General features: G+C 44.3%; 1 protein-coding gene across 1 annotated transcript in view; it reads right to left on the reverse strand.

The window, feature by feature from the left end:
- Positions 1–27,077, reverse strand: part of LOC126175524 (monocarboxylate transporter 1-like) — a 234,397-nt gene that overhangs the window by 45,755 nt on the left and 161,565 nt on the right. The window contains exon 4 of the mRNA XM_049922351.1: positions 4,095–4,221. Coding sequence (XP_049778308.1) covers positions 4,095–4,221 — 127 coding nt within the window. The remainder of the gene's footprint in view (positions 1–4,094; positions 4,222–27,077) is intronic.

Here is a 27,077-nt window from a genome sequence, read left to right on the forward strand (position 1 = left end):
AGGTGCGTTCCTCGCCGAAAGGAATTATCCTGCACCCCGTTGCTTTGAATCAGACTGACCTTACAGAGACTGCAGCGTTCTCACACTGCATAATCTCTAGCGGATAAAGTGTGTTACAACAGCCGCTGAACGCGTCGGAATCAAGAGCTTAAAACCCAAAGCACTATTTACCGCAACAATCATAATATAAAATTAATCTCTTTATGCTTTTTACGCCACATAAATCGTTCAGTTGAGAGCCTGTCAGGCAGAGGCCAGGGTTATTAATAGCGTCTGTTCGCGTATTCATTAGCATTTCAATGAGTCGACATTTAAGAAGTCGCGTCCACTTTTCTGGTTCATACTGGATTGCACAGGCGGATGTGATAATACGGGCGCGTTGGCCCGTACAATTTTGCTGCGCAGCAAAATCCGCTATTAATCTTTGTAAAGCATTAAACTGCTAATAAAAGGTCGCTCTATCTTGGCAATAGAGGGGCGTTTTCCGAGAAAACACTGAGACTCAATATCTTTACTCAACTGCCGCTAACGAGATGAAGTTCACACTACAAAGATGCGGAGATATAGTCAACTTCTCCATGTTTATTTAATGGCTTCGCGGCTGAATGATTTCAAAACTTTTATAGCTGTAGTATCACTACCAAGCCACCTCTGATTAATGATTTTAATGAGGAAACAGGAATTTCGGCCTTTTTTCAATTCTGTTGATAATTAAATTTATTTAAATGGTTTTCGGATGAACTCACAAAAAATGAACTACCGTAAGGCTGGGAACGGAACATTTAATCTCTACAGCAATCGAGTTTTATTATATGTAACTAACAGTAGGAGGCGAGGGAGTTGGAACACGATAGTACATACTAATCATTTTTTAGTCTATAGAAACTGTGTTTTGAAAAGTAGCCACTTACTTCACGCACTATCGACCACAGCTGAACCTTGGTTGAACACCTATACTAACGGAAAGATATAACCGCTCTTTGACTATATGGTAAGCTTTATTACACGATCCAGATTTCAGCCTTAGGCCATTATCAAGTATGGTTAGTTGGTGGTTGGTTTGGGGGGAAGGGACGAAACAGCGAGGTCATCAGCGTTATAACTACTAAAAATAATCTGAATTGTGTGTAAAATACATGGTTATTCTAAGTGATGGACTCATTTTCAGAACTTCGTATTTATTCAAGTACAAATCCAAAATAAACAATGTACCAATGTACCAATGAAAAGAGGAAGTTTCAAAGCTTTTTTCATAAAGTTTGATATCAATTTAATAATTTGTAATTAATTAGTTTTTCATAATTGTTTAATAATTAGAAATGTGATAAATGTTATAAATGTCAAATGTGGCCACCGTTGGCTGCACGGCAAACATCGACGTGGTAGCCAAACTCGCCCCACACACGCGAAAGCGTATCTACAGTTACTGAGTGCGCGGCAGCAGTGATCCGTTTCCGCAGATCGTTCAGAGTGGTTGGTAAACGTGGGACGTAAACAGCTTCCTTCACATAACCCCACTGATATCAAACATTGTAAAAAAAAAAAAAGAAACTTCCTCTTTTCATCGGTATAAAGGTTATTCATTTTGGATTTGTGCTTGAATACATACGAATTTTTGAAAATGGATCCATCATTTAGAAAACGCTGTATATATCTTCGGTTGTATAAATTTGACGTTTCGAAAGTAAAAGTGAGAACATTTTTGTAATATGTCAATTGGTTGGTGATTTGCTTGATTTGTTAACATGATAAAGCTGTGTAATAAAATAAATGACCACATCACAGGTTTCAGTGTGTCTAAGCGGCAACCAACGTAAACATAAGTGATCGTCAAAGATGGACACAGAGACATCACCGTCTGCACCATGTAATCTATGGTGCGCCAGGGAACCAGGTAGTGGACCCGACATACCATAGATTGCATGGTGCAGACTGTAATGTCTCTGTGACGGTCTTTGACGATCATTTTACATATGTTTATGTCGGTTGCTGCTTAGACACAGTGAAACGAAGCGTAAACGTATGATTTGGTCATCTATTTTATTTCACAGTCTTATCATGTTAATAAGTCAAGTAAATCGCCAGCCAATGAACATACCACAAAAATGGTCTTATTTTTACTTACGAAACATCAAGTTTATATAACCGAAGATGTAGCTTTGAATGATTTTTAACATTACTAACAGTTGATAATGGCTTAACGCTGAAATCTGAATCGTGTAATAAAGCATACCCTACTGTCAAATGGTGGTTATATCTCTTCGCTAGTTTTATATGACAGTGGTTCCAGATGAAGGAAAAGTCATCACCTGTACAATAGTTCGTTTGCCAAACAAACTCACTGCCATTCACACAGATCATCTTGAAACTTATTTTTCATTTTCTTCAGCCTAATCTTTCATGAATAACGACCAAATAAATAAAATGATGGAATGGGTTGCATAAGAGTTTTCGAAGACGTTTCCGAAGTAGGTGAGTTACACTCAATCAAGAACTAGAAACGAAACGCAAGTGCAACATTTTTACCGCGAGAATATAGTTGTTTAGCACACCACTAAATATAGATTTCAATGTGTCGATTTACTTGAAGAGAAATCACTTTGTGGTCAAAAAGAATAATACTTCTCAGTACCTTTAGTTAGTTTAGTGTTTCAGGGCGCTAAACTGCGAGATTATCAGTTCCCTTCAGTGCCACCAGCATACTACAACTGAAATGTCCACATCGCTATTCAGATTATCTGTCACAACGTGCTGCTTTATACGAAATCCATGCTATCTCTGACGATGTAACACGCTACACTACGTTTAAAACAGCAGAAAACATAACAATGGATTTTGTTCGCAGTGACTTGAGATCAGCCCATTTTTACAGTCACGTGGATTCGATTTTAGCGCTTAATAATTAAAGAACTCTCGGAATAACTTTAATGAATTAAGAATGGAGGAGAAGTCGATCACTATTTCACAAAACGTTTAGAATCTTAAGTACAAGGTATTACAAACATTAGGCTTTTAACATAGCGGGATCACGAGAAACAAGCAATATAGATTCTATATCCCACATATGTAAAGCTACGTTGACGAAAGTTACTGAATGCTTGCTCGTCGTTATCAGAAGTAAACAAAGACACTGTTCAATTATTCTAAAAATATGCGGTGCATCGTGGATGATACCTTGTGCAATGGCTAGTTATTACCTTTCCTGTACCACTCGTAAATGGAGCGAAGCAGAAGTAACTGTCTCATGCTTCCGTAAGAGCCCTGATTTCTCTTAGATTGTTTTTACAGTGTTTACACGAGTCACATGAGTGTGTTGATGGCGGAATCGCTCTGCAGCCTGTCACAAATGTCATCTAATGTTGCTCAACAGCGGTTCGTGAGAAGAACAGCTGCTATTCGCATACTCCCACCTAAATTGACGTAACATTTCCGTGGAACTCGCGCTTTGATCGAACCTACCAGTAACAAATCTAGTAACACGTTACAGAGCTGCTACGGTGCCTTCCTTTAATCTGTCGCGGTGGGGATCCCAAACACTCGAATAGTAAACACTAATGTGGCGCACAAGAGTTTTCTACGCGATCTTCTTTGTACACGAGCCACATTTTCCTTGAAATCTACCAATAAACCGAAGCCGACCATTCGCGGTCGTTGCAACCGACCTTAATTCCGCGTTCCATTTCATGTTGCTTTGCAAAGATGAGCCAAAGTATTTAATTGTTATGTCCGTGTGAAGCAGCAGATCACTAATACTGTATTCGGGCAGTATAGAATTGTTTTTCTTATTTAACTGCATTAGTTTACATTTTTCCACCTTTTGAGCAGGCTATGGTTCATTGCCCAAATAGAAATTCTGTGTAAGTCATTCTGTCACCTAAAGGTAGCACTGTACCGTACAGTCGAGTGTCATCAGCAAGTGGTTACAGATTGGTACTCATCCTGTCCCTCAGATCGCTTCATACCTACAAAAGGTACTATATAATATTTTAAAAAAAGTGGACGAACAAATACGTGAAGTTTTAACATAGCTGATAAAGGTGAAGCTTGAAATGTTAACAGCACTGTCAGGGAACTTCCGGACAGCGGGGACTTACCCGTGAAGGAATGCAGCGCCATGTTGACACTGGTGATGAGCGTCACGCCGCGGGTGCCTTCGCCGAGGCTCTCCAGGAAGTCGCCGAAGATGAGGCCGAAGCACATCTGAGGTCCAAGCGCCACAATCTGCAGAATTATCACAAAACAGGAGTTCCATCAGATCTTGCAGTCGCTTATAAATTTCTTCAGCATGTTTGAACGGCAATCCTCCGTACTGAAATAACATATCTCTTGTGGCACCGTGCGATCCAGAGATACGCATGGGCCTTCACCGATAAGCCAAAACATTATGACCACTGACCAACGAGACTTTGGATGCCGCTTGGTGACGTTGCCGGCACGTGACGCGGTAACGAAAGTATGTAAGTGGAGCAGACACGGACGGCTGTTACCCTGGCCAAGATATGTGCTGCAAATGGGGAAATTCATTAAGATAAGCGACTTTGAAAAAGGGCAGATTATTATAACGCACTGGCTATGGACGAGTATCTCGAAAACGGCACATCTGGTCGAATGTTCAAGAGCTACTGACTTGAGTATCTACAGAAAGAGGTAGAAGGACAGTGAAACTACTACTAGGTGCTAAATGGTTGGTCTTCCACTGCTCTTCACACTACATGGTGTTCGGAAGCTTGTCTATTCTGTAAAGTAGGATAGATGGTGATCTGTGGCATCTCTGCCGAAAGAGCATAATGCTTGTGTACGTACAAGTGTTTCGGGGCTCACCTTCCATCATACAGCGTTGAACATGGAGCTCCGCAGCAGACCACCGCTACGTGGCCACATATTGATCCAACGACATCGTCAATTACGATTGCAGTGAGCACGGGACAATCGGGATTCTACCATCGATCAATGGAAACGTATCGGCTGTTCGGCTGAATCACATTTTTGCTACACTAGGTCGATGGTCGCCTCCACAGACGCCGTCGTCGAGGTGAATGGTGGGTCAAAACGTGCAGCGCGCCACAGACGCAGGCTGGTGGGACCAGTATTATACTACGGACGACATTCTCCTGCGCTTCCAATGGACCTGTGATAGTAATAGAAGGCATGCTGACAACTTCGAATTACCTGCATCCCTTCCTGCTTGATGTCTTCCCCGATGGCGATGTCATCTTTCAGCAGTATTTTTCCGTACATAGGTGACCAAATTCGCCTGACGTAAGACCTATGGAACCCATCTGGGTCGCTATCGGGCATCGTCACCACCTACGCAATTCAGCGGCCCGTTATTTACTCTAATTACATGACAGTGCCTAGACATCTAGTGCCACATACCTCCACAAACCTAGCAACAAACAGTCGGATGCTTGACATGCAGAATCAGTGGTGTATTTCGATCCAAAGACGGACAAATAAGCTGTTAAACAGGTGGCGATAATGTTTTGGCCCATCATTGTAAGTTCAGTTAAACTGTGTGTTTGTTTGTGAAGCTTGTAGACACAGGGTTCAGTATACATTTTAGTGGGGTGCACACTGGGCCAGATGCTTGAGAAGTCAGATCATACATATTATGGTGTTCAGTAGCATGCGAGAGCCCTTCAGGAACACTACAGCAGCACACTTTGTCAGAAAGCTATCTGTGGCAAATTCTTCCTATGAGGACAACGGAAGCACACTGACAACCAGAGATCAGCGGGAAAGATAACGCTTAAGCGTCCTTTGAAGGTGATACGCCTGACTCAAAGAGTGACACAGTGTATCGGTAAGAAAGTACTCTAGCATGGCTCCGCGGAAAATGACGGAGAATATCGGGCTCGGCAGTGGATAGGAGTGGCCAAATCGCATTTTACCAATTGCACGGATGCCTCGGCGCAAGTGCTACTTCATGGCTCCATGTAGACACTTCTCTGCTGTCTTGACTGTTGGCCTTGGGTAAAGGTGCTCCCTTTGCACAGTCCGACTCTTCAATTTTTCCGGACTAGTGTTTGGAGCAGTATAAGAAGAGAGTCAAAGCCAGTTTTGTGTTACGTTTTCAATAACGGCGTGTTTACTTGACTGGCACACTGGAATGTGTTTTTGAACAGGTCTTGAGGAGAGTAAGCAGATGAGGACGCTATTTTTTTTTAAATTGTGCTCTTCATATCTTCGTAGCGAACAAAGTTACAAGAAACGCAATCATCCTGGTTGATGTCTCCCTGGTAGATAAACAACATTTGGCTGAAAGATTTTTTATTTTACTTCTGGACAAGAAGTTATTGGGAATGGTCCAGATAAATTCCTTGGATACATTGGAAAATCATAGCAACTGGCGATAAAAGTGATGTGAAAAAGGTGTACAAAGAAACAAATAATATCTCGAGCAATACGCTTCAAAGGATAAGTGACTTATTTCCTGCAAACAGTAAACCTTTCCTGAAGGTAATTATCGGTTGATGAGAAAAGCGGGCAACTGTTGCCACAGTGATCAACGGATTGCTAACGGCCGAAGAACACGACCAGCGGCATGAAAGCGACGAGGTCAACAAGATTATCTCAACTTACAATGAAACTGCATCGTCTGTTGTGGCGGCGATACAGAAAGATTCAGTTAGCGGCTGGTACGAGCCATTTGCGGTTGTTGGGGGGTGGGGAGTTAGGAGATAGGAAGATGAGTGCTCGTGACCGACGTACTGCAGAGCCGAGCGTACGTTGCGTAACAGCTGTGCCCCTCCATTGACTGGAGTGTAGCCTTGAGCGAGAACAGCGACCGCAGCTGCACTGTTCTGCACAGCGCTGCCTTACCTCCTATGGAATCTGCAACTGCGCGGGCCGATCGGATTACGAGGGATGAAATCGGACTACTGGACTGTGCACCTAATAGCCCGTTACGTCACATTTGGCACGGATAAATGGAGTGACACGTCATGGCATGGAAGCAGTGAGGCCTGGTTAGGTCGCTGGAGAGTGTTGACACCACATCTACTCACGCAAGTCACCTAATTCCCGTAAATTCGGGGGGGAGGGCTATGAGCTCTGACGCCACTTTCAGTCACATCTCAGATGTGTTGGATCGTGTTCATAACTGGCGTGTTGTGGGACCAGCACATCAACTGGAGCTCGCCACTGTGTTCCTCGAACCACTCCACACACTCCGTTCCTTGTAGCATGGCACATTATCTTGTTGAAAAATAGCACTACCGTCGGGAAACATGATCGTCATGAAGGGGTGTACGCAGTCTACAAACAGTGTACGATACTCCGTGGCTGCCATGGTGCCTCCAAGAGCTCCACTGGACCCATCAATGCCCACACGAATGTTCCCCAGGGGATGATGGTGCCGCTGCCAGTTTCTCTCCATCCTGCAGTGTACATGTGCCAACGAATTGTTCCCCTGGAACATTTCGGTATACTGTGTTTTCAGACACATGTGTACTCTGTTCATCATTAAAATCTTATGTTCGTTCCGCCACAGTTCCCCCCTGTCCTGCTTTATCAGACTGCCCAGACTACGCCGTCTGACATTTGTAATGAGGGGTGGCTGCCCAACCCTACGACGTCTGGACGTAGTTTCTAGTTTCGCCTTGGCTTCGCCACGTGTTGAAAACACTCACCACAACACTTTTCGAACACCCGACAAATCGTACAGTTTCCGAAATGCTCGTACCAAACTTCCGGGACACCACAATCTGCCCTCAGTGAAACTCAGGTAGATCGCATGCCTTCCTGGTTCTACACTGCGACAGCACGCTCACTTATACTACTACATACACTGGGCGCGTGTCTGACTAAGTCATTCCTCGCAATGTGACGCTGCTGTCGCCTGGACGGGTTTATATCAATAGCAGATGGGTGGTCATAATGTTCTGGCTGATCAGTGGACTATTATCGTATCCTGTTTTCAGCCAGCGTATAGGATAGGCTATAATAGTCAACTGTGTAAGAACGCGAGAGGTCGCTGTAAGGCATAATTGTCAGAACTATTTATTGTAGGAGCCGGCCGGTGTGGCCGTGCGGTTCTAGGCGCTTCAGTGTGGAACCGCGCGACCACTACGGTCGCAGGTTCGAATCCTGCCTCGGACATGGATGTGTGTGATGTCCTTGGGTTAGTTAGGTTTCAGTAGTTCTAAGTTCTAGGGGACTGATGACCACAGATGTTAAGTCCCATAGTGCTCAGAGTCAGAGCCATTTTATTTATTGTAGGCCGCGGGCGGCGTAGCACTGGGCCTGAACACTGATCGAGAGTCGAAGACAAGATAATAATTATGACGAGGTTGAGAGGTCTCACTAGTCAGTCGTCATGGTTAGCGAGTACAGAAAGAAATGAGTTGACACAGCCCGTCTCTATCCTATACCGCTCACAACGCAATGGCGCATTCTGTCATGTCGAGACCCGCTCCTTTGCTCTAAGCTGGGCTGCCATTATTTATTTATTTATTTATTTTACCGTTAAAAATTACCAATATCCTGTGGCACCACCCTGCTGGAAGCGTACACTCCTACATACTGCGCTACAAGGTTAGCGCGCGGCCTTGACTGGCTGCTCATGGCATAAACACACACAACATGCCACAATTCGATCGTGATTTGTCGAGTTGGTAGTTTCTCGGACACACTTGTTCACAAGAACGGCTCGCTTGAATTTTGTTCACGTAATATTATTACATGAGAAGAAGGAAAGAAAACTGGTGCTTCACGTCCCATCCAAGGTTAAGAATATGCACGATGGAGCTTTGCTCTCATTTATTACTACAGGAGGAGTAGGAGTGACGTGGGTAACCGATATATGGATAGTCGGCCAGAGAACTGAACCCGGGTCTCTCGAATGCGAGTTGAGGGCGATAGCCACTAAACTACTACGCTCAGTCTCCGTCAAAATATTAGGTCAATTAATATACTCGGATACACTTGATGGGCTTTACGGCAAACTATCTTTGTGAACGAGTCTCTTTAACCTTACTTTTTCTGAAAAATAAGTACAGGAATAAACTGAAGGTAGATAGTGATTTGAGGCTACAATTAACCAGTATTAACTGATATTTTTCTCTCGTGGCTGACAAACTATGTCAAAAATCTCACTGACTTCTTTTTTAACACTGACCAATGTATTTTGAGTTTTCATCTAGTTGTAAAAGTGAATATAATTAACATCTTTTCTTTGCAAAAAATATAGATATTTTTCAATCTTTCTTTTACAGTATGTATGCTAATTAGGCCTACTGGCGCGCGCACACACACACACACACACACACACACACACACACACACACACACACACACGCGCGCGCGCGCGCACGCACACACACACGTGTTTTTATATTTTTAACTTGCATATTTAGTTACTGGCCTCTAAGTTTTTTTTAGAAAAACGGTGTTCCGTATAGCTAAAAAGATTGGGAACCGTTGCTGTAAATAGGAACACTAAGGATGAACTGTCAGAACAGCTTTCTCGTTACTGAAATATTTCGCCGGGAAACGCATATTTCCGTGAAGCCAAATTCCTCTATTCCTCTGCTAGAAGTTTGCAGCCATCACTGATGTGTGGAGTTCACGTACCTATGAAACTACAAGTCTTCTTGAACAGCCGTAGTTAAAAAAAATTCGGAATAGTCTTTAAAAGACGTAGATACCCTGGAAGTGGTTTAAAAATAAAGTAGCCACGTGCAGTGCTGAAACCCCATGACTGCGCTACATAATTCAAGGTTCCGTGTTCCTCGTACCTTCAGTTGCTGAATCATTTATAAAATTTTCATTGAAGAGAAGCAACACTGTTGCGATTTTCTGGTACTTTGCACAGAATATTTATCTTACTTTCCAACTAGGTGTCGTTAAGCACTGCAGGTTAACTTTGTCATTCACTGACCTTCTTCTAAAAAAAACGAATGAGCTATCGCTATTTTCATTCCAAATAATACACCGGAAGAAACTGCGTGCGAGATCTGGTTCATGGTGTAAGGTTCTACACTTAATTAAAATAAATGTCTAGTCAATGGTGGCCACTTTTAAAAGTAAGATTCATTTAAGTACAATCACATCTGCATTCGATGCCTCCACTGTTCAAAAGCTTCCTGCATGTCATTTGTAGCGACGCTGCGCAAAAGTTCCACTAGTTTCGCTTTCGGAGAAGCACTATAGTACAACGGAGGAAGAACATAATATGAATTAAATACCGATCGATTATTGTTTATGATATATATATAAGGTAAACGAACATGGAGTGGTCGGAAAGTTCTGTACATGATGGCTAGCTATTGACGAATCTTCTTCGATATGTTTCTGCGTTAGTAACGTAACTACACTCCTGGAAGTGGAAAAAAGAACACATTGACACCGGTGTGTCAGACCCACCATACTTGCTCCGGACACTGCGAGAGGGCTGTACAAGCAATGATCACACGCACGGCACAGCGGACACACCAGGAACCGCGGTGTTGGCCGTCGAATGGCGCTAGCTGCGCAGCATTTGTGCACCGCCGCCGTCAGTGTCAGCCAGTTTGCCGTGGCATACGGAGCTCCATCGCAGTCTTTAACACTGGTAGCATGCCGCGACAGCGTGGACGTGAACCGTATGTGCAGTTGACGGACTTTGAGCGAGGGCGTATAGTGGGCATGCGGGAGGCCGGGTGGACGTACCGCCGAATTGCTCAACACGTGGGGCGTGAGGTCTCCACAGTACATCGATGTTGTCGCCAGTGGTCGGCGGAAGGTGCACGTGCCCGTCGACCTGGGACCGGACCGCAGCGAAGCACGGATGCACGCCAAGATCGTAGGATCCTACGCAGTGCCGTAGGGGACCGCACCGCCACTTCCCAGCAAATTAGGGACACTGTTGCTCCTGGGGTATCGGCGAGGACCATTCGCAACCGTCTCCATGAAGCTGGGCTACGGTCCCGCACACCGTTAGGCCGTCTTCCGCTCACGCCCCAACATCGTGCAGCCCGCCTCCAGTGGTGTCGCAACAGGCGTGAATGGAGGGACGAATGGAGACGTGTCGTCTTCAGCGATGAGAGTCGCTTCTGCCTTGGTGCCAATGATGGTCGTATGCGTGTTTGGCACCGTGCAGGTGAGCGCCACAATCAGGACTGCATACGACCGAGGCACACAGGGCCAACACCCGGCATCATGGTGTGGGGAGCGATCTCCTACACTGGCCGTACACCACTGGTGATCGTCGAGGGGACACTGAATAGTGCACGGTACATCCAAACCGTCATCGAACCCATCGTTCTACCATTCCTAGACCGGCAAGGGAACTTGCTGTTCCAACAGGACAATGCACGTCCGCATGTATCCCGTGCCACCCAACGTGCTCTAGAAGGTGTAAGTCAACTACCCTGGCCAGCAAGATCTCCGGATCTGTCCCCCATTGAGCATGTTTGGGACTGGATGAAGCGTCGTCTCACGCGGTCTGCACGTCCAGCACGAACGCTGGTCCAACTGAGGCGCCAGGTGGAAATGGCATGGCAAGCCGTTCCACAGGACTACATCCAGCATCTCTACGATCGTCTCCATGGGAGAATAGCAGCCTGCATTGCTGCGAAAGGTGGATATACACTGTACTAGTGCCGACGTTGTGCATGCTCTGCTGCCTGTGTCTATGTGCCTGTGGTTCTGTCAGTGTGATCATGTGATGTATCTGACCCCAGGAATGTGTCAATAAAGTTTCCCCTTCCTGGGACAATGAATTCACGGTGTTCTTATTTCAATTTCCAGGAGTGTATACTCTGAAGTGACAAAAGTCATGGGATGCCTCCTAAAATCGTGTCGCACCTCCTTTCGCCCGGCCTAGTTTAGCAAGTCGACGTGGCATGGACTCAACAAGTCGGTGCAAGCGTCCTGCAGAAATATTCAGCCACGCTGCGTCTGTAGCCGCCCGTAATTACGGAAGTGTTGCCAGTGCAAGATTTATGCACGAACTGACCTCTCGATTCTGTCAAATAAATGTTCGATGTGTTTTATTTCAGACGATCTGGGTGGCCAAATCACTCGGTCGAAATGTCCAGAATGTTCTTCAAACTAATCGCTGACACTTGTGGTCCCGCGACTTGGCACACTGTCGTCCATAAAGATTCCATCGTTGTTTGGGAACGTTAAGTCCGTGAATGGCTGCAAATCGTCTCCGAGTGGCGAACGTAAACATTTCCAGTTATTGATCGGTTCAGTTGGACCAGAGACCCCAGTCCAACCTATGTAAACAGAGCTTACATCAGCTTCCACAGTGCCTAGTTGACAAGTTGGGTCAGTGGCTACGTAGGCTCTGCGCCACACTCGAACGTTATCATCAACTCTCACCAAATTAAATCGGGACTCACCTGATCAGGCCACGGTTTTCCAGTCATCTATGTTCCAATCGATACGGTCACGAGACCATGAGAGGCTCTGCAGGCGTTATCATGCTCTTAGCGAAGGCATTCGCGTCGGTCCTCTGCTACCGTAGCCAATTAGCACCAAATTTTACCATACTGTCCTAATTGACACGTTCGCCGTACGTCCCACATTAATTTCTGCGGTTATTTCAAGCTGTGTTGCTTGTCTGTTAGCACTGACAACTCTGCGCAAACGTCGCTGCACTCGGCCCTTAAGTGAAGGGCGTCGGCCACTGCGTTGTCCGTGGTGAGAGGTAATGGCTGACATCTGGTATTCTCGGCACACTCTTGACATTGTGGATTCCGGAATACTGAATTCCGTAATGATATCCGAAACAGAATGTTCGACGTGTCTAGCTTCAGCTATCATTCTGTGTTCAAAGTCTGTTAATTCCCATCAGCGGTCACAATCGCATCAAACACCTTTCCACCTGAACCATCTGAGTACAATGACAGTTCCGCCAATGCACTGCCCTTTTATATTTTCCGTGTGCGATACTACCGTCATATGCATGCGTGCATATCTCTATCCTATGACTTTTGTCACCTCAGTGTAATGGTAACTCTTATTTCAATTAGCAGTGTTTGTAGTAAAAGAAAAGTATTTGATGATTTCCAGAATAATTTTACAGTATTTTAGGTGCTATGATACTGTATAAGTTTGTTACTGGGTAACCTATGAAATCATTTTAGGGTGGAGGATATATGCTGTTCCAAAATTACTTTCCCCTTGAGTACTAGACTCAAAAATGACCTGCGGGGAAAAAGAAGGTCGTTATCATTTTTTTATCTCACTTCCTAATTTTTCGCACTTGGATGTTATGGGAAAGACAAGTTTGAGGAACTAATACATCTCATCATTCGTACTGGGACGTGCAGTCCTTACGATTCACGTTAGCTTTCTCCTCTAACATTGGTGGTTTTTTGAGCATTTAGTCCGATGCAACTTTTGTCCCACAAACTTTTCAGCTCTTATCGTACTTTCGGAGCTATTCTTGGTGGCAATAGTTAGTGACTCACCCTGTATAATATCAGACAAAGCTATGTTTGTTGAACGGCGTGAACGAGAGAATTGTCGCTACAACAAGAAATCACCGTATGCGTGGATCAGATAAGCCACCCGACACAAAGAGAAAATAAAACGACTGTTCCAATGGAGTACTTACTTCAGTACCAACCAAATATTTTACCGCTACTGAGTTCGGCCGGCTGTAATGCAAATTCCGAATATTCAGCAGTCTACTTTACACCAGTGCTGCTCAGTCAGCTTGTCACTTCATATAATTTATTTTTTGGATGTCTGAAAAGTAAAACGAAATTACGAGCTGGGAATTCCGAGCGCAAAATGCCCCTGAACTCTTTACTCGTGGTGGTGTAACGGTCGCCCGCCCGAGGCCTTCGGAGCCAGAGAACACGTGCACGACATGCACCGCCTACACGGCCCGGCCTAACGCCTTAGCAAGGACTGGTCTCCTGCAAGGATTTACTATTCAGCAGTTCACTGTATGTACGTAATGATAGCCGTCACTGAGATGCTAACAAATTACCTGTCCGCTAACGCCTCGGGAATCCCAGCGAGCATAAAAGGTAGCGGTAAGAGTAAAAAGAAGAAATATAAATAGGCAGTATTTTTTGGCCCACCAGTCCTCTAAAGCTGTATAACGACTAAAATCAATTACACAACAGTGTGCACGTCTTTAGATTTGATTTTCTTCTTATTTTTTGCTAGTCCAAAACAGCAAGGAAACTTGTACCGTCAGGGCTTAGAGCGTAAATATGTGTCGAGTAATGCTCTCGAGGTCAACGTGCAAGTAATTAATGTTGCTTGGTTAATTTACTAGCCAAGAGCTCCATCGTAGACTTCACGGTATCCCTGAGTTTCGAATGTGGGAAGAGCGACTAGATGTTGGGCTTTTCAACTTTCCTGAGAGTAAATTTAGTACTAATTTGAAGAATGGATAGAAAACCACACAATATGCGCAGTTGCCTCTCTGCAACTTGAGCGACATACGTGAAGCAGTCAGTTACGGAAGACGTACATTTTAACGTGAAATCGAAAGGATGATTAGACTAGGAACATTTTTGCACATATTAAATATTTTCACTGCTGAAAGCCTGGCAGAAATAGCAGTGACAGATCAGAAGCTATTACATCAGTAGTCTGGCACTTGCCTGACTAAAGTACTCACATGCGTTCGGAAACTGAAAACGTGATTATGTCCTTTGAGAACAATGTGACAGTAGCCCTAAAAAGTGTAGCATTTGTATCACAGGAATCGAGGAAGATTTTTCTTTTCGTTTTGACTGCCAAGTGTAAGGCATTTTTATGCACAAGCAAAAATAATTTTAAATCGATTCCTACTGAACATGCACGAACTGATTAATAAAAACTTGGGAGACTGAAATAACTGCTGGAGCGGCAAAATGAGAGAACGGATTGGAGCTGTGAATATGTACATGAAGGTTTAGCTTAGTCAGAAGAAGCCATGAAAAGGTTGTAGGTTCTGGATTCGAAACCCTTTGCGAGACACCGTATCATCAGGCAATTTCTAGCACAAGTACGATGACAAGTCTGCTAACACGTAAATTACTTTATTCATTTATGTCTCTGTGCTACAAGCTATCTGTTTTGCTCTTGTTTCGTTACCACATGACGTTTGGTGGTTTAGTAAAACAAGGATCTGCATTTACGATCGTTGCATTGTGGGGAACAGTAATTGACTGATCACAATGAAAATTACTAACACATAATTTTTTTGGCAGGTAAGAGATAGTTATGAGTTTTGGCTGTTTGTTTGGGGTCACTGTTAGTGGTGAAGGAGGCAGTGATTTTTCGAAGTTAGATTTTTTTTAACAAAAGAAATATCTGTAGTTTCACCATTGTCTGTAATTTAGAACGCAACGATTGTCTTAAAGAGGAAGTCCATTTGGCAACAAGGAAGGGAAATCGAAGTTTATCGTTCCATTGACGTCAGTGTCGCTAAAGAAATAGAATTATCACTCGAGGAAAATTGTGTGGCATGAAATTCGCCGACTTGTTAAGGGATCTGTTGTGCATTCGCCTGAAATATTTTTGGGAAAGCACTGAAATTCTAAATCAGGATGCTGATTTAAGCCCAGCTTCACTGGACACATATCCAGTCTATTAACCGGTGCGTCGCTTCGTTTGGAAAAACCGTGCCTGGGTACACAGATCTTTTGACGTGACGATAAGTGACATGTTTTCACATTCCGCTCACTTTGGTTGCCTGCGCACTGTTCCGATTTGCGTAAAACAAACAGGACGTCCGGTAAAAATAAAGAAAAACGAATATTCAGCTTTATCGTCTCCCTTGCCGTTATTCCGTTGTGTTTCTTCTCGGAGGTAATCTTCTAACTACCGACATTTTTTGCGAAGAGTCGAGACTACTACTCGGCCTAAATAAGACCGTGACTCTGCAGGGTAGCGCTGCCTTCTCCGTAATTCGGTCTCTGAAGGACCGGTTTTGAACGGATGGTCCCACCTGTGGAATCCGTGGCGAAGAACATCATATAGCTGGAGGCCTGAACGGAAAATAGGAATGTTGTCCACGAAAATTACCGAATTAGCAATTTAATAAGTCACGGTTGCAAAATAGTAACACGAATTCTTTACAGAAGAATGGAAAAACTGGTAGAAGCCGACCTCAGAAAAGACCAGTTCGGATTCCGGAGAAATGTAGGAACACATGAGGAAACACTAACCTTGCGACTTATCTTAGAAGTTTAAGGAAAAGCGAACCTACGTTTTTACCATTTGTAGACTCAGAGAAAGCTTTTGACAGTGATGACTGGAAAACTCTTCTTTATATTCTAAAAGTGGCAGGGGTAAAATAGAGGGAGCGAAAGGCTATTTACAATTTGTACAGAAACAAGACGGCAATTATAAGAGTCGAGGGGCAAGAAAGGGAAGCAGTGCTTGACAAGGGTGTGAGACAGGGTTGCAGCCTGCCCCCGATGTTATTCAATCTGTATATTGAGCAAGTAGTAAAGGAAACAAAAGAAAAATGTACAGTAGAAATTAAAAGTCCAGGGAGAAGAAATAGAAACTTTGAGATTCGCCGATGGCATTGTAATTCTGTCAGAGACAGCAAAGGACTCGGAAGGGCAGTTGAATGGAATGGACAGGATATAAGACGAACATCAACAAAAGCAAAACGAGGATAATGGAATGAGTCGAATTCAATCAGGTGATGCTTAGGGAATTGGACTAGGAGATGAGACACTTAAAGTAATAGATGAGTTTTGCTATTTAAGCAGCAAAATAAGTGATGATGGCCGAAGTAGGAAAGATATAATTTGTAGACTGGGAATGGTAAGAAAATCGTTTCCGAGGAATAGAAATTTGCTAACATCGAGTAAATGTCATGAAGTCCTTTCTGAAAGTATTTATATCGGGTGTACATATAAGGAAGTGGAACATGGACGATAAACAATGTAGACAAGAAGAGAATAGAAGCTTTTGAAACGTGGTGCTACAGAGGAATGCAGAGGATTAGATGGGTAGATCACGTAACTAATGAGTAGATACTGAACAGAATGCACCACCAATTTAGTACTGGAGGGAAGTGTGGGGGTTAAAATTCGTAGTGATAGACCAAGAGATGAATACAATAAGCAGATTCAAGAGGAAGTAGGTTGCATTAGTTACCCTGATATGAAGAGGCTCGCAAAGGACAGAGTAGCATGGAGAGCTGCATCAAAACAGTCCTTGGACTGAAGACCACAACAACAACAACAACAACATCTACATCCGAGAGTCCCTTACACGCATCCACATCGTTATCTGCCAGTCTGTTACGTTAACCTCGGAGGCTATTAAAAATTTGTAAACTACTCAAACCCCTTTTACTGGTGCTACGGCGGCAAACTAATTCTTGGTCCGAAATTTCGTCTGCTGAAGACAGACCTGGTAATTTGCATTCCGTAGCTAAGAGAGAAGAGGCTGTCATGATTATAATGTAATAAAACATATCCTGTCATTTCACTGACATTTTCCACGAATCACTTCTCTTACAGGAGTTTCACGCAGAAGATCGGCGATTTCTACTAAATGTTGCGAAATGGTACGAAGTAGCAGTTCCTTAGAACTCAGCACTGTACTGGCTCCTTGATCAATAAGGAACTATGCCGAGCATCAATACCATCTCCATACGCAACAATGAAAAGTAAGTCTTTATTCTTTTAGTTCTGGGGGACTTCAAGAATTTGACATCTCTGTGAGTGATGAAAAAAACAATTATGCTCATTTTATCAGCCTCATACTTCTATATTAACACATTCGAAGTACCAGGTTTGCGTCCGCAGTGAGAATACTCTTTTGCTACACGTAAACGAAGTCACTATATCTTTGGCATTCTTCTTTCCATTAAAAAAGTTGTCAAATTTTTATAAAATAATCTGTTTCTTTTTTATTTCTACATTTAGGGCATAATCAGCTTGCCCGTGAAATGCAAAGTTCCCGAGTTCGAGTCTCGGTCCGGCACATAGTTTTAATCATCCAGGAATTTTCATATCAGTGCACACTCCGCTGCAGAGTGAAAATCTCATTCTGGAATTATTTCTGTGTTGTTAATATTATTCTTTATTGTTACTCTAGAATTAGGTTTACCTACGATGTACTCTGTAGGTCACTCAAGCATCATTAAGCAGAGTCTTCGCAATACGTACATGGCGGGCAGCCAGCAAACAGTGAACTCATTCGCAGTGCGATTCGCAGCTTGCACGACAGAAAACGACTCAGAAAAGCAGAGTAGACAGGTAGATGTGGATAAAGCGGGAGTAGCTAGTAGGTAAGGAAGCAAATAGACATACAGACAGCCTGAGCCTTGCAAACGTTTCGAGACTAAGGGAGACATAATTTTCAGCTACCCTTACAACCAAAGTACGGTGCCACTTCATGTTGCCACATTCACGGAGTTCACGCAATGCAAGCAGGTTGAGATCTCAATTCTGACACTGTCCTTTAACTTTTAACATCAAATTAATTACGATTATTGATACCCCCTGTACCGATATGGATATCTGTTGGGTATCTCGATAGATGCAGGTTTTGATGTAAAGTAGTTATTACTGTGGGTATTAACAGTGGTATATCCACAGACACCTGTATTCTTTCATGCCTCTACATGCAGCTACTCACTCAATTTCGTTGATTTTACTGGTAACTCTTCTTAGAGGTATCTGCTACGTCAGGCCACCTGTTACAAAATGGTTCAAATGGCTCTGAGCACTATGAGACTCTACTGCTGTGGTCATAAGCCCCGTAGAACTTAGAACTACTTAAACCTAACTAACCTAAGGACATCACACACATCCATGCCCGAGGCAGGATTCGAACCTGCGACCGTAGCGGTCGTGCGGTTCCAGACTGTAGCGCCTTTAACCGCTCGGCCACTCCGGCCGGCCCACCTGTTACCATAGCTCATACTCCACCACCAGACATTTCTCAACTGCAGTATGACAGGAGATGTCTTGTGGTGCAATCGACAGCTTATGTCAGGCACTGAAGTATGTCGAGTGTTTATAAACGCTAATCGTCCTTCCTTCCCTTCGAGTGATTGTCGTATATTGGGACTTTTCTGCCAGCTTCCAGTAGAATAATTTTATGTCTCAGCAGTCCTCACATACTTAGTTAAGATGAGAACACGTTTTTACCAGGTAACTTTCTTGTCTCTTTGTCTGTCTTTTGGTACAAACTTTGCAGTTTATTTTAAACTAACTCTCTAATGAGATAGAGATGTAACATTCTACACATAGCTGAGAACTAGATGACAACCCAAATATTAACTCCCTTTTTTTTTCTCAGTGGGGATGGAGTGAGAAAAAATTGGTAACACCCGACGTGCTGGCTGTCCTACGACACCAGCATGCTGTGTGGGTAGTGTCGGAATGCATTCCAGGTCGCATGCGAGAGGACAGGCACAGCTCAACAGAGAGAGGAAGTGAAGAAAGCCAGAGGCAGTGGGAAAAAGGAGATATGTCCTGTATATGTGACGCATGTGTATATGGGGAAAACCACAGGTAAGAAGCTAGTGTCTACATAAATAATTATGTGAATGAAAAGAATATAATATCATCAAAAGTTTTAAAATTATTGAGAAGTTTGACACACTCAAGATTAAAAAGCAGAAAACATTTCATAAAAAATTAATTTTTAATGTAATCCAGTTTTAAATTGGACTAAAAGGTATAAAATAATTTCCCCTAGAGCCATATACACTCCTGGAAATTGAAATAAGAACACCGTGAATTCATTGCCCCAGGAAGGGGAAACTTTATTGACACATTCCTGGGGTCAGATACATCAAATGACCACACTGACAGAACCACAGGCACATAGACACAGGCAACAGAGCATGCACAATGTCGGCACTAGAACAGTGTATATCCACCTTTCGCAGCAATGCAGGCTGCTATTCTCCCATGGAGACGATCGTAGAGATGCTGGATGTAGTCCTGTGGAACGGCTTGCCATGCCATTTCCACCTGGCGCCTCAGTTGGACCAGCGTTCGTGCTGGACGTGCAGACGGCGTGAGACGACGCTTCATCCAGTCCCAAACATGCTCAATGGGGGACAGATCCGGAGATCTTGCTGGCCAGGGTATTTGACTTACACCTTCTAGAGCACGTTGGGTGGCACGGGATACGTGCGGACGTGCATTGTCCTGTTGGAACAGCAAGTTCCCTTGCCGGTCTAGGAATGGTAGAACGATGGGTTCGATGACGGTTTGGATGTACCGTGCACTATTCAGTGTCCCCTCGACGATCACCAGTGGTGTACGGCCAGTGTAGGAGATCGCTCCCCACACCATGATGCCGGGTGTTGGCCCTGTGTGCCTCGGTCGTATGCAGTCCTGATTGTGGCGCTCACCTGCACGGCGCCAAACACGCATACGACCATCATTGGCACCAAGGCAGAAGCGACTCTCATCGCTGAAGACGACATGTCTCCATTCGTCCCTCCATTCACGCCTGTCGCGACACCACTGGAGGCGGGCTGCACGATGTTGGGGCGTGAGCGGAAGACGGCCTAACGGTGTGCGGGACCGTAGCCCAGCTTCATGGAGACGGTTGCGAATGGTCCTCGCCGATACCCCAGGAGCAACAGTGTCCCTAATTTGCTGGGAAGTGGCGGTGCGGTCCCCTACGGCACTGCGTAGGATCCTACGGTCTTGGCGTGCATCCGTGCGTCGCTGCGGTCCGGTCCCAGGTCGACGGGCACGTGCACCTTCCGCCGACCACTGGCGACAACATCGATGTACTGTGGAGACCTCACGCCCCACGTGTTGAGCAATTCGGCGGTACGTCCACCCGGCCTCCCGCATGCCCACTATACGCCCTCGCTCAAAGTCCGTCAACTGCACATACGGTTCACGTCCACGCTGTCGCGGCATGCTACCAGTGTTAAAGACTGCGATGGAGCTCCGTATGCCACGGCAAACTGGCTGACACTGACGGCGGCGGTGCACAAATGCTGCGCAGCTAGCGCCATTCGACGGCCAACACCGCGGTTCCTGGTGTGTCCGCTGTGCCGTGCGTGTGATCATTGCTTGTACAGCCCTCTCGCAGTGTCCGGAGCAAGTATGGTGGGTCTGACACACCGGTGTCAATGTGTTCTTTTTTCCATTTCCAGGAGTGTATATTCCGAACACCTATACACGATCAGATGGTCCTGAAAATTTGTGCTCGTGAATTTTTAATAACCATGACGAAACTTGCAAGATTTATAACAAAAAGCGTGGGGTCCGTGCAATTATTAATAATTTATAACAAAAAGCGTGGGGTCCGTGCAATTATTAATAGTTAGGAGATGAACCATTCATGCATCAATTATGTGCTATGTGCGTCCACACTTTTCGTTATAAATTTTACAAGTATTGCCATAGCTGTTAAAAATTCACAAACACAAACTTTCATGACGATTTGTGCGTGGTTAGGAAAGTGTATGAAGCTACGAGAAATTATTTTACACTTATAAACGTTTATATTAAAAATACATTTGTATTTAAATGAATATTTCATCTGTTGTGGTACACAGAACTTACAACTGAAGGTTTGCAAGCGATTTCAAATGCTGAACATGTGAAGAAAGGACTCTTAATATCTTTATGTTTCAACTTTTCATCTTGCACCTAAATTATTTGTAAGGCTAAGGCTTTTTGGCAGTTGATTAAGTGATGTGATGTGGAGTAGGAATGTCTAATCCTATAACTCCGTTGTCGACACCATTATTTAGGATGTTCCTGCTGTTTATTGAGAAGTGCCATCCGAAATGGTGGGATCTTGAGAAGTCTGTGTAGTACGTAAGGAAATAATGAGACATGGTCCCTTCAGTTTCCTCAGAATAAACGAACGTATCGGTGGCACGTAGAAGACTGTGATGAGCGACTGTGCCGTCCCTTGTGTAGTAGGATTATCAACACCACAAAGAAATATATTACACTTAACGCACTTGAAAACCCACCTACATGTCCTACTGCAATACTGCTATGATGCCAATAATTTCAAAACGAGGTCAGAATTGGAAGAAATTCTGTGAAGGCCTTATTCATCTCTCAATAAAGCAAAATTAGGATCACTGCCAAGCTAAAAATAAAGAAATTCATAGGGACTCCCCCGACTCCACTACCGTCTGCTCTAAGTCACAGACAGAATAATTTCTGGAGCTCATTCAAGATCATCCTGCAGACATTTATTTAAAGAGCTAGAGATGTTCACTGTAGTCTCACAGTATATATATTCACTTACGAAATTTGTTATTAACAATCCGAACGAATTCAAAAGTTATAGCAGTGTACATGGCTACAACACTAGGAGAAATGATGATCTTCACTACTCAAGGTTAAATCTAACTTTGGCTCAGGAGGGGGTAAATTATGCTGCCACAAAAGTCTTTGGTCACTTACCTAATAGCATCAGAAGTCTGACAGATAGCTATACAGCATTTAAAAGGAAATTGAAATAATTTCTTAATGGCAACTCCTTCTACTCATTAGGTGAATTTTTGGGTATAGTAAGTGGGTAATTTCCCCAACCCCCACCACAAAAAAATTAAAAATAGTAAGTGTCATGTAATATTTTGTGTAATGTAATACTTGTATAGACACTTTTTATTAACCTGACACGTTCCACATCATTACGAAGTGTCGAATTCATGATCTATGGAACAAGTACTAATCTAATCTAATCTAAGCAATACTCCTGCATTCGAGAGACGTTCAATAAGTAATGCAACACATTTTTTTCTGAAAGAAGGTTACTTCTATTCGGGATTCCAGTACTCCGTATTATTCCCCACTCTCTTGGCTACAAAACCCTACTTTTAAACGTAATCTCCGTCCACTGCGACGCCCTTAGGCCACTTTACTGGGAAGGCCTGTACGTCCTCGTGGTACTACTCTACTGCTCTGTGTCGGAGCCAACGTCTTGCAGCATCAGCAACCGTGCATCATCATGGCTGCTTCCTGCGGAACGCATCCTTCATTGCGCCAAACACGTGTAAATCGAAAGGTGCGAGACCCGGGCTGTAGATTGCATGAGAAGAACAGTCCAGTGATCGGGTGCGCACACTTGTGTGAGACCTTGCGTTGTCATGGAGAAGGAGATGTTCGTTTGCATTTTTGTGGCGACGACCACGCTGAACTCTCTTCTTTAATTTCCTGAGGGTAGCACAACAACTTCACAGTTGATCTTTGCTATATGACGGAGGACATCGAACGGAATTATCCTTTAGAGTCCCAGGACCTTATCGGCCGAGGGAGCGAACTTTTTCTACGGAGGTTGTTGTTGTTGTTTTGGGGGAAGAGACCAAACAGCGAGGTCATCGATCTCATCGGATTAGGGAAGGATGGGGAAGGAAGTTGGCCGTGCCCTTTCAAAGGAACCATCCCCGCATTTGCCTGGCACGATTTAGGGAAATCACGGAAAACCTAAATCAGGATGGCCGGACGCGGGATTGAACCGTCGTCCTCCCGAATGCGAGTCCAGTGTGCTAACCACTGCGCCACCTCGCTCGGTATCTCTACGGAGGAGAGGTGGTGTTGTGCCACTCTTTGGATTGCCGTTTTGTTTCCCGTTCGAAATGATGAACCGATGTTTCCTGGCGTGTGACGATGTTCGTCAAAAAGTTGTCGTTGTCAGCCTCGTAACGCTCAAGCAATTCCGCACAGATGGTCGTTCGTGGCTCTTATCTGTCTGGTCTTCTGTTAGGCCGCGAGGTATCCAGCAGGCACACGTTTTCGAGTACCCCAACTGGTGGACGAGGGTTTCTGCACTGCCAAAAGTGACGTCCATTTGAGTAGCGAAGTGTCAGCCTGAGGTCCGCAGACCACCTCGAATGAGCGTGTCACGAGTCACGGTTTTGTGCTCCCGGCCGACGCGCCGGAGGTCGGACAGGTTTGCGTGACCTTGTCATGATGGCAGGCGCCTCTCCCTATGACTCATCGTGCGTTTGTTCACTGTCAGGTATTCTGCAAGCGCCTGGTTTTCCTCTGCTCGGAACACACCTCCGTTCCAGATGCCATTTTGAAGGCTACGTACAGCATTACCACATATCGGAACTTCGTGAAACCATAGGAGCCGAAGCGGGAATATTCCACGATGCCCACAACAAATGTTGCTTTTTTTTTCAATCGAAACTGGCCGAGAAAAAAAGTGTTTTATTACTTATTAAACGTCCCTCGTAGATATCAGTCCATAACAACACGTAATCAGTTTAATCATAATTTCTCACTTCATCGAATCAGCGACTTGGCTTACACTAAATGGCTTTAATCCTTAACTTTTTATACCTTGGATTCACAGTCATTTAGAACTCTATAAAAGACATCATATATACGCCAGCGACTGTAACACTTTATTTCACGATTGAAATTTCGGCCTTACGCCATTATCAAGTGAATATGTCATGTAGCTATTAGACCATGTCAACCTAAAACGACCTATAAATGTGTCAGCTCATTTTAGGTTGACATGGCCTAATAGCCATAATATCTTCACTTGATAATGGCCTAAGGCCGAAACTGCAATCGTGAAATAAAGTGTTACAGTCACTGGCGTAAACATGATGTCTTTTATAAAGTGGCTTTAATCCTGATTTATGAAGGAGACCCGAGATTACAAGACAGTAAATAGACAAATATAATGCAAAAATCGAGACTACACCAATCGAACCCGAACGCGAGAATGTCTGTCGACATTAATAAGCTGCTTCGCGTTGCTGGTGACGTTCTCGGATGATCTAAAGTCAAGCTATTTATTTCTAAGCTACACAATTCTCTTTTCCTGCAACAGCTATTTAATTGAATCCTCGCTCACATGAGTTTGAAACTCTGTTCTTGTTCTCAACATGGATATTTTTTTCTCGTGTCCTTACGTTTCACAGTAGGTTCGTTTATCCCCCACGCTATTCAAGAATAGAACGGTAGAGAATCTGAAAGTGGTTCGCTGGACACTCTGCCAGGCATGTAAGTGCGAAATGCGTAGTAGTCATGTAGACGCAGATGTAGACGTGGATATGGCTATAGAAGCGTAAATGCTATACACAGTAAGTAAAAAAAAAGAAAAAGAAAAATAACGCGCCACGAAGGAATTATCCGAATGGGACGGAAGTATATAAATGCGAATTACATTTACGGACAGACAAATGACTACAGTCTCAGAAAAATTGGATTATTTATTCAAGAATAAGAGCTCTGCAGGTTGAGAAAGTCAGTAAAGCGTTGATCTACCTCTGGCCCATATGCATGCAGTTGTTCGGCTCTGCATTGATTGACAGGGTTCTTGGATGTCTACCTGATGGATATAGTGCCAGATTCTGTCGAATTGGGGCGTTACATCGTCAAAATCCCGAGCTAGTGGAACAGTTCAGCCCAGAATGCTGGAAACTCCCGGCGACGTCGCTCGCCAAGGTGGGGTTTCGCAACCAGTAGAACCTGTCACCGGGTGCGGGCGGGCATTATCTTGCTGAAATGTAAGCCCAGGATGGTTTGTCATGAAGGGCAACAAAGCGGGGTGTAAAATTTCGTCGACGTACCACTGTGCTGTGAGAGTGGCGCGGATGACAACCAAAGTGGTCCTGCTATGAAATGAAATGGCACCCCAGATCATCACTCTTGGTTGTCGAGCCTTATCGGGTGACACTGAACCTGGTATCCCACCACCGTCCGGAGGTCTCCACACACGTCTTCTCTAGTCATAGAGGCTTGGACGTTGATTATATTCTACGCCCTGTTTTGTTGCCCTTCATGGCAAGCCATCCTGGGCTTACATTTCAACAAGATAATGCCCGAATAGAGGTTCCACTGCTTTTCCTCGTACTTGTCAAACTCTGCATTGGCGAGCAAGGTCGCCGGATCTCTCCCCAGTCGAGAAAGTTTGGAGCATAGTGTGCAGGGTCCTCCAGCCAGCTCGGGACTTTGACGATCTAACGCGTCAGTTGGACTGAATTTGGCGCCATATCCTTCAGGCGGACTGCCAAGAACTCTATAAATCAATGCCAAGTCGAATAACTGTTTTCATATGGGACAGAAGTCGACCGACGCTTGACTGGCTTTCTCTATTTGCGCAGCTCTTTCGCTTGAATAAATCATCCGGTTTTTCATGTAATCATTTGTTTGGATGTAAATGTACGTCACATCTGCCGATTTTCGGCTCATTCGTATAATTGATTCGTGATGTGGCGTTTCTCTTTTGTCTTAGAATTTGTGACGTGCGTCGTTGTGCCATCTCTCACTTTGCGGAAGTCCTAGAGTAGAACTATCTTAAACATGATATCTTCTGGAAAATATAATCATAACTGATAATGCCAAAGTGGGAATCACTTATAAAATGATATGCTGGCCAATTAACTTTTTGCGCCTATTTATGACGTTAAGCAGTTTACTGGATGTACGTAAATATTACCCATTTAGTTGAATGTGAAGGACAATGGTGCCAGACTCCTCTGAAACGTTTATCGATCTGGAACAAATGGACCGTGAAACAGGTGTGATCCACAGGGAAGACGTTCACAAGCGCTGTCGGACCGTCAGCTTGCCGAGAAACGCGAAGCAAGAAGAGGAACGCGTCTGCGACCGGTTTTTGGCCGCATTCCGACATCACCTCCCGCTACGACCATTCGGGCAGCGGTCACTGGGTAATCATCTGCTGAGTTAGAGATTAGGCCCTACAGTATTCTGTGCTGGATTGCTGCCTAATGGGATACATGCTCAGCCTCCGTATTTGGCAATTACCCTGAATGGATGACTGATACACAGTTGGTTCAGTAATTTGATGGTATGGTGTTGTCTTGAGAAAAGGGGGGAGGGATGGCTTGTGTTGTTGTTGTGGTCTTCAGTCCGAATACTGATTCGATGCAGATTTCTATGCTGTTCTATCCTGCGCAAGCCTCTTCATTTCCGAATAACTACTGCAGCCTACACGCTTATTAATCTGCGTACTGTTTTCACTTTTTGCTTTCACTGCACAATTTTTACCCTCCAACTTCCCTCCAGCACTAAATTGATGACCACTTGACATCTCAAAATGTGTCCTCCTAACCGATCCCTTCTTCTGATGAGGTTGTACCACAAATTTATTTTATCCCCAATTGTATTCAGTATCTCCTAATTACTTACTTGATCCACCCATTTAATCTTCAGCATTCTTCTGTAGCACCACATTTGACAAGCCTC

This window comes from Schistocerca cancellata, chromosome 3, assembly GCF_023864275.1.
Source record: "Schistocerca cancellata isolate TAMUIC-IGC-003103 chromosome 3, iqSchCanc2.1, whole genome shotgun sequence".
Classification (NCBI taxonomy): Eukaryota; Metazoa; Arthropoda; class Insecta; order Orthoptera; family Acrididae; genus Schistocerca; species Schistocerca cancellata.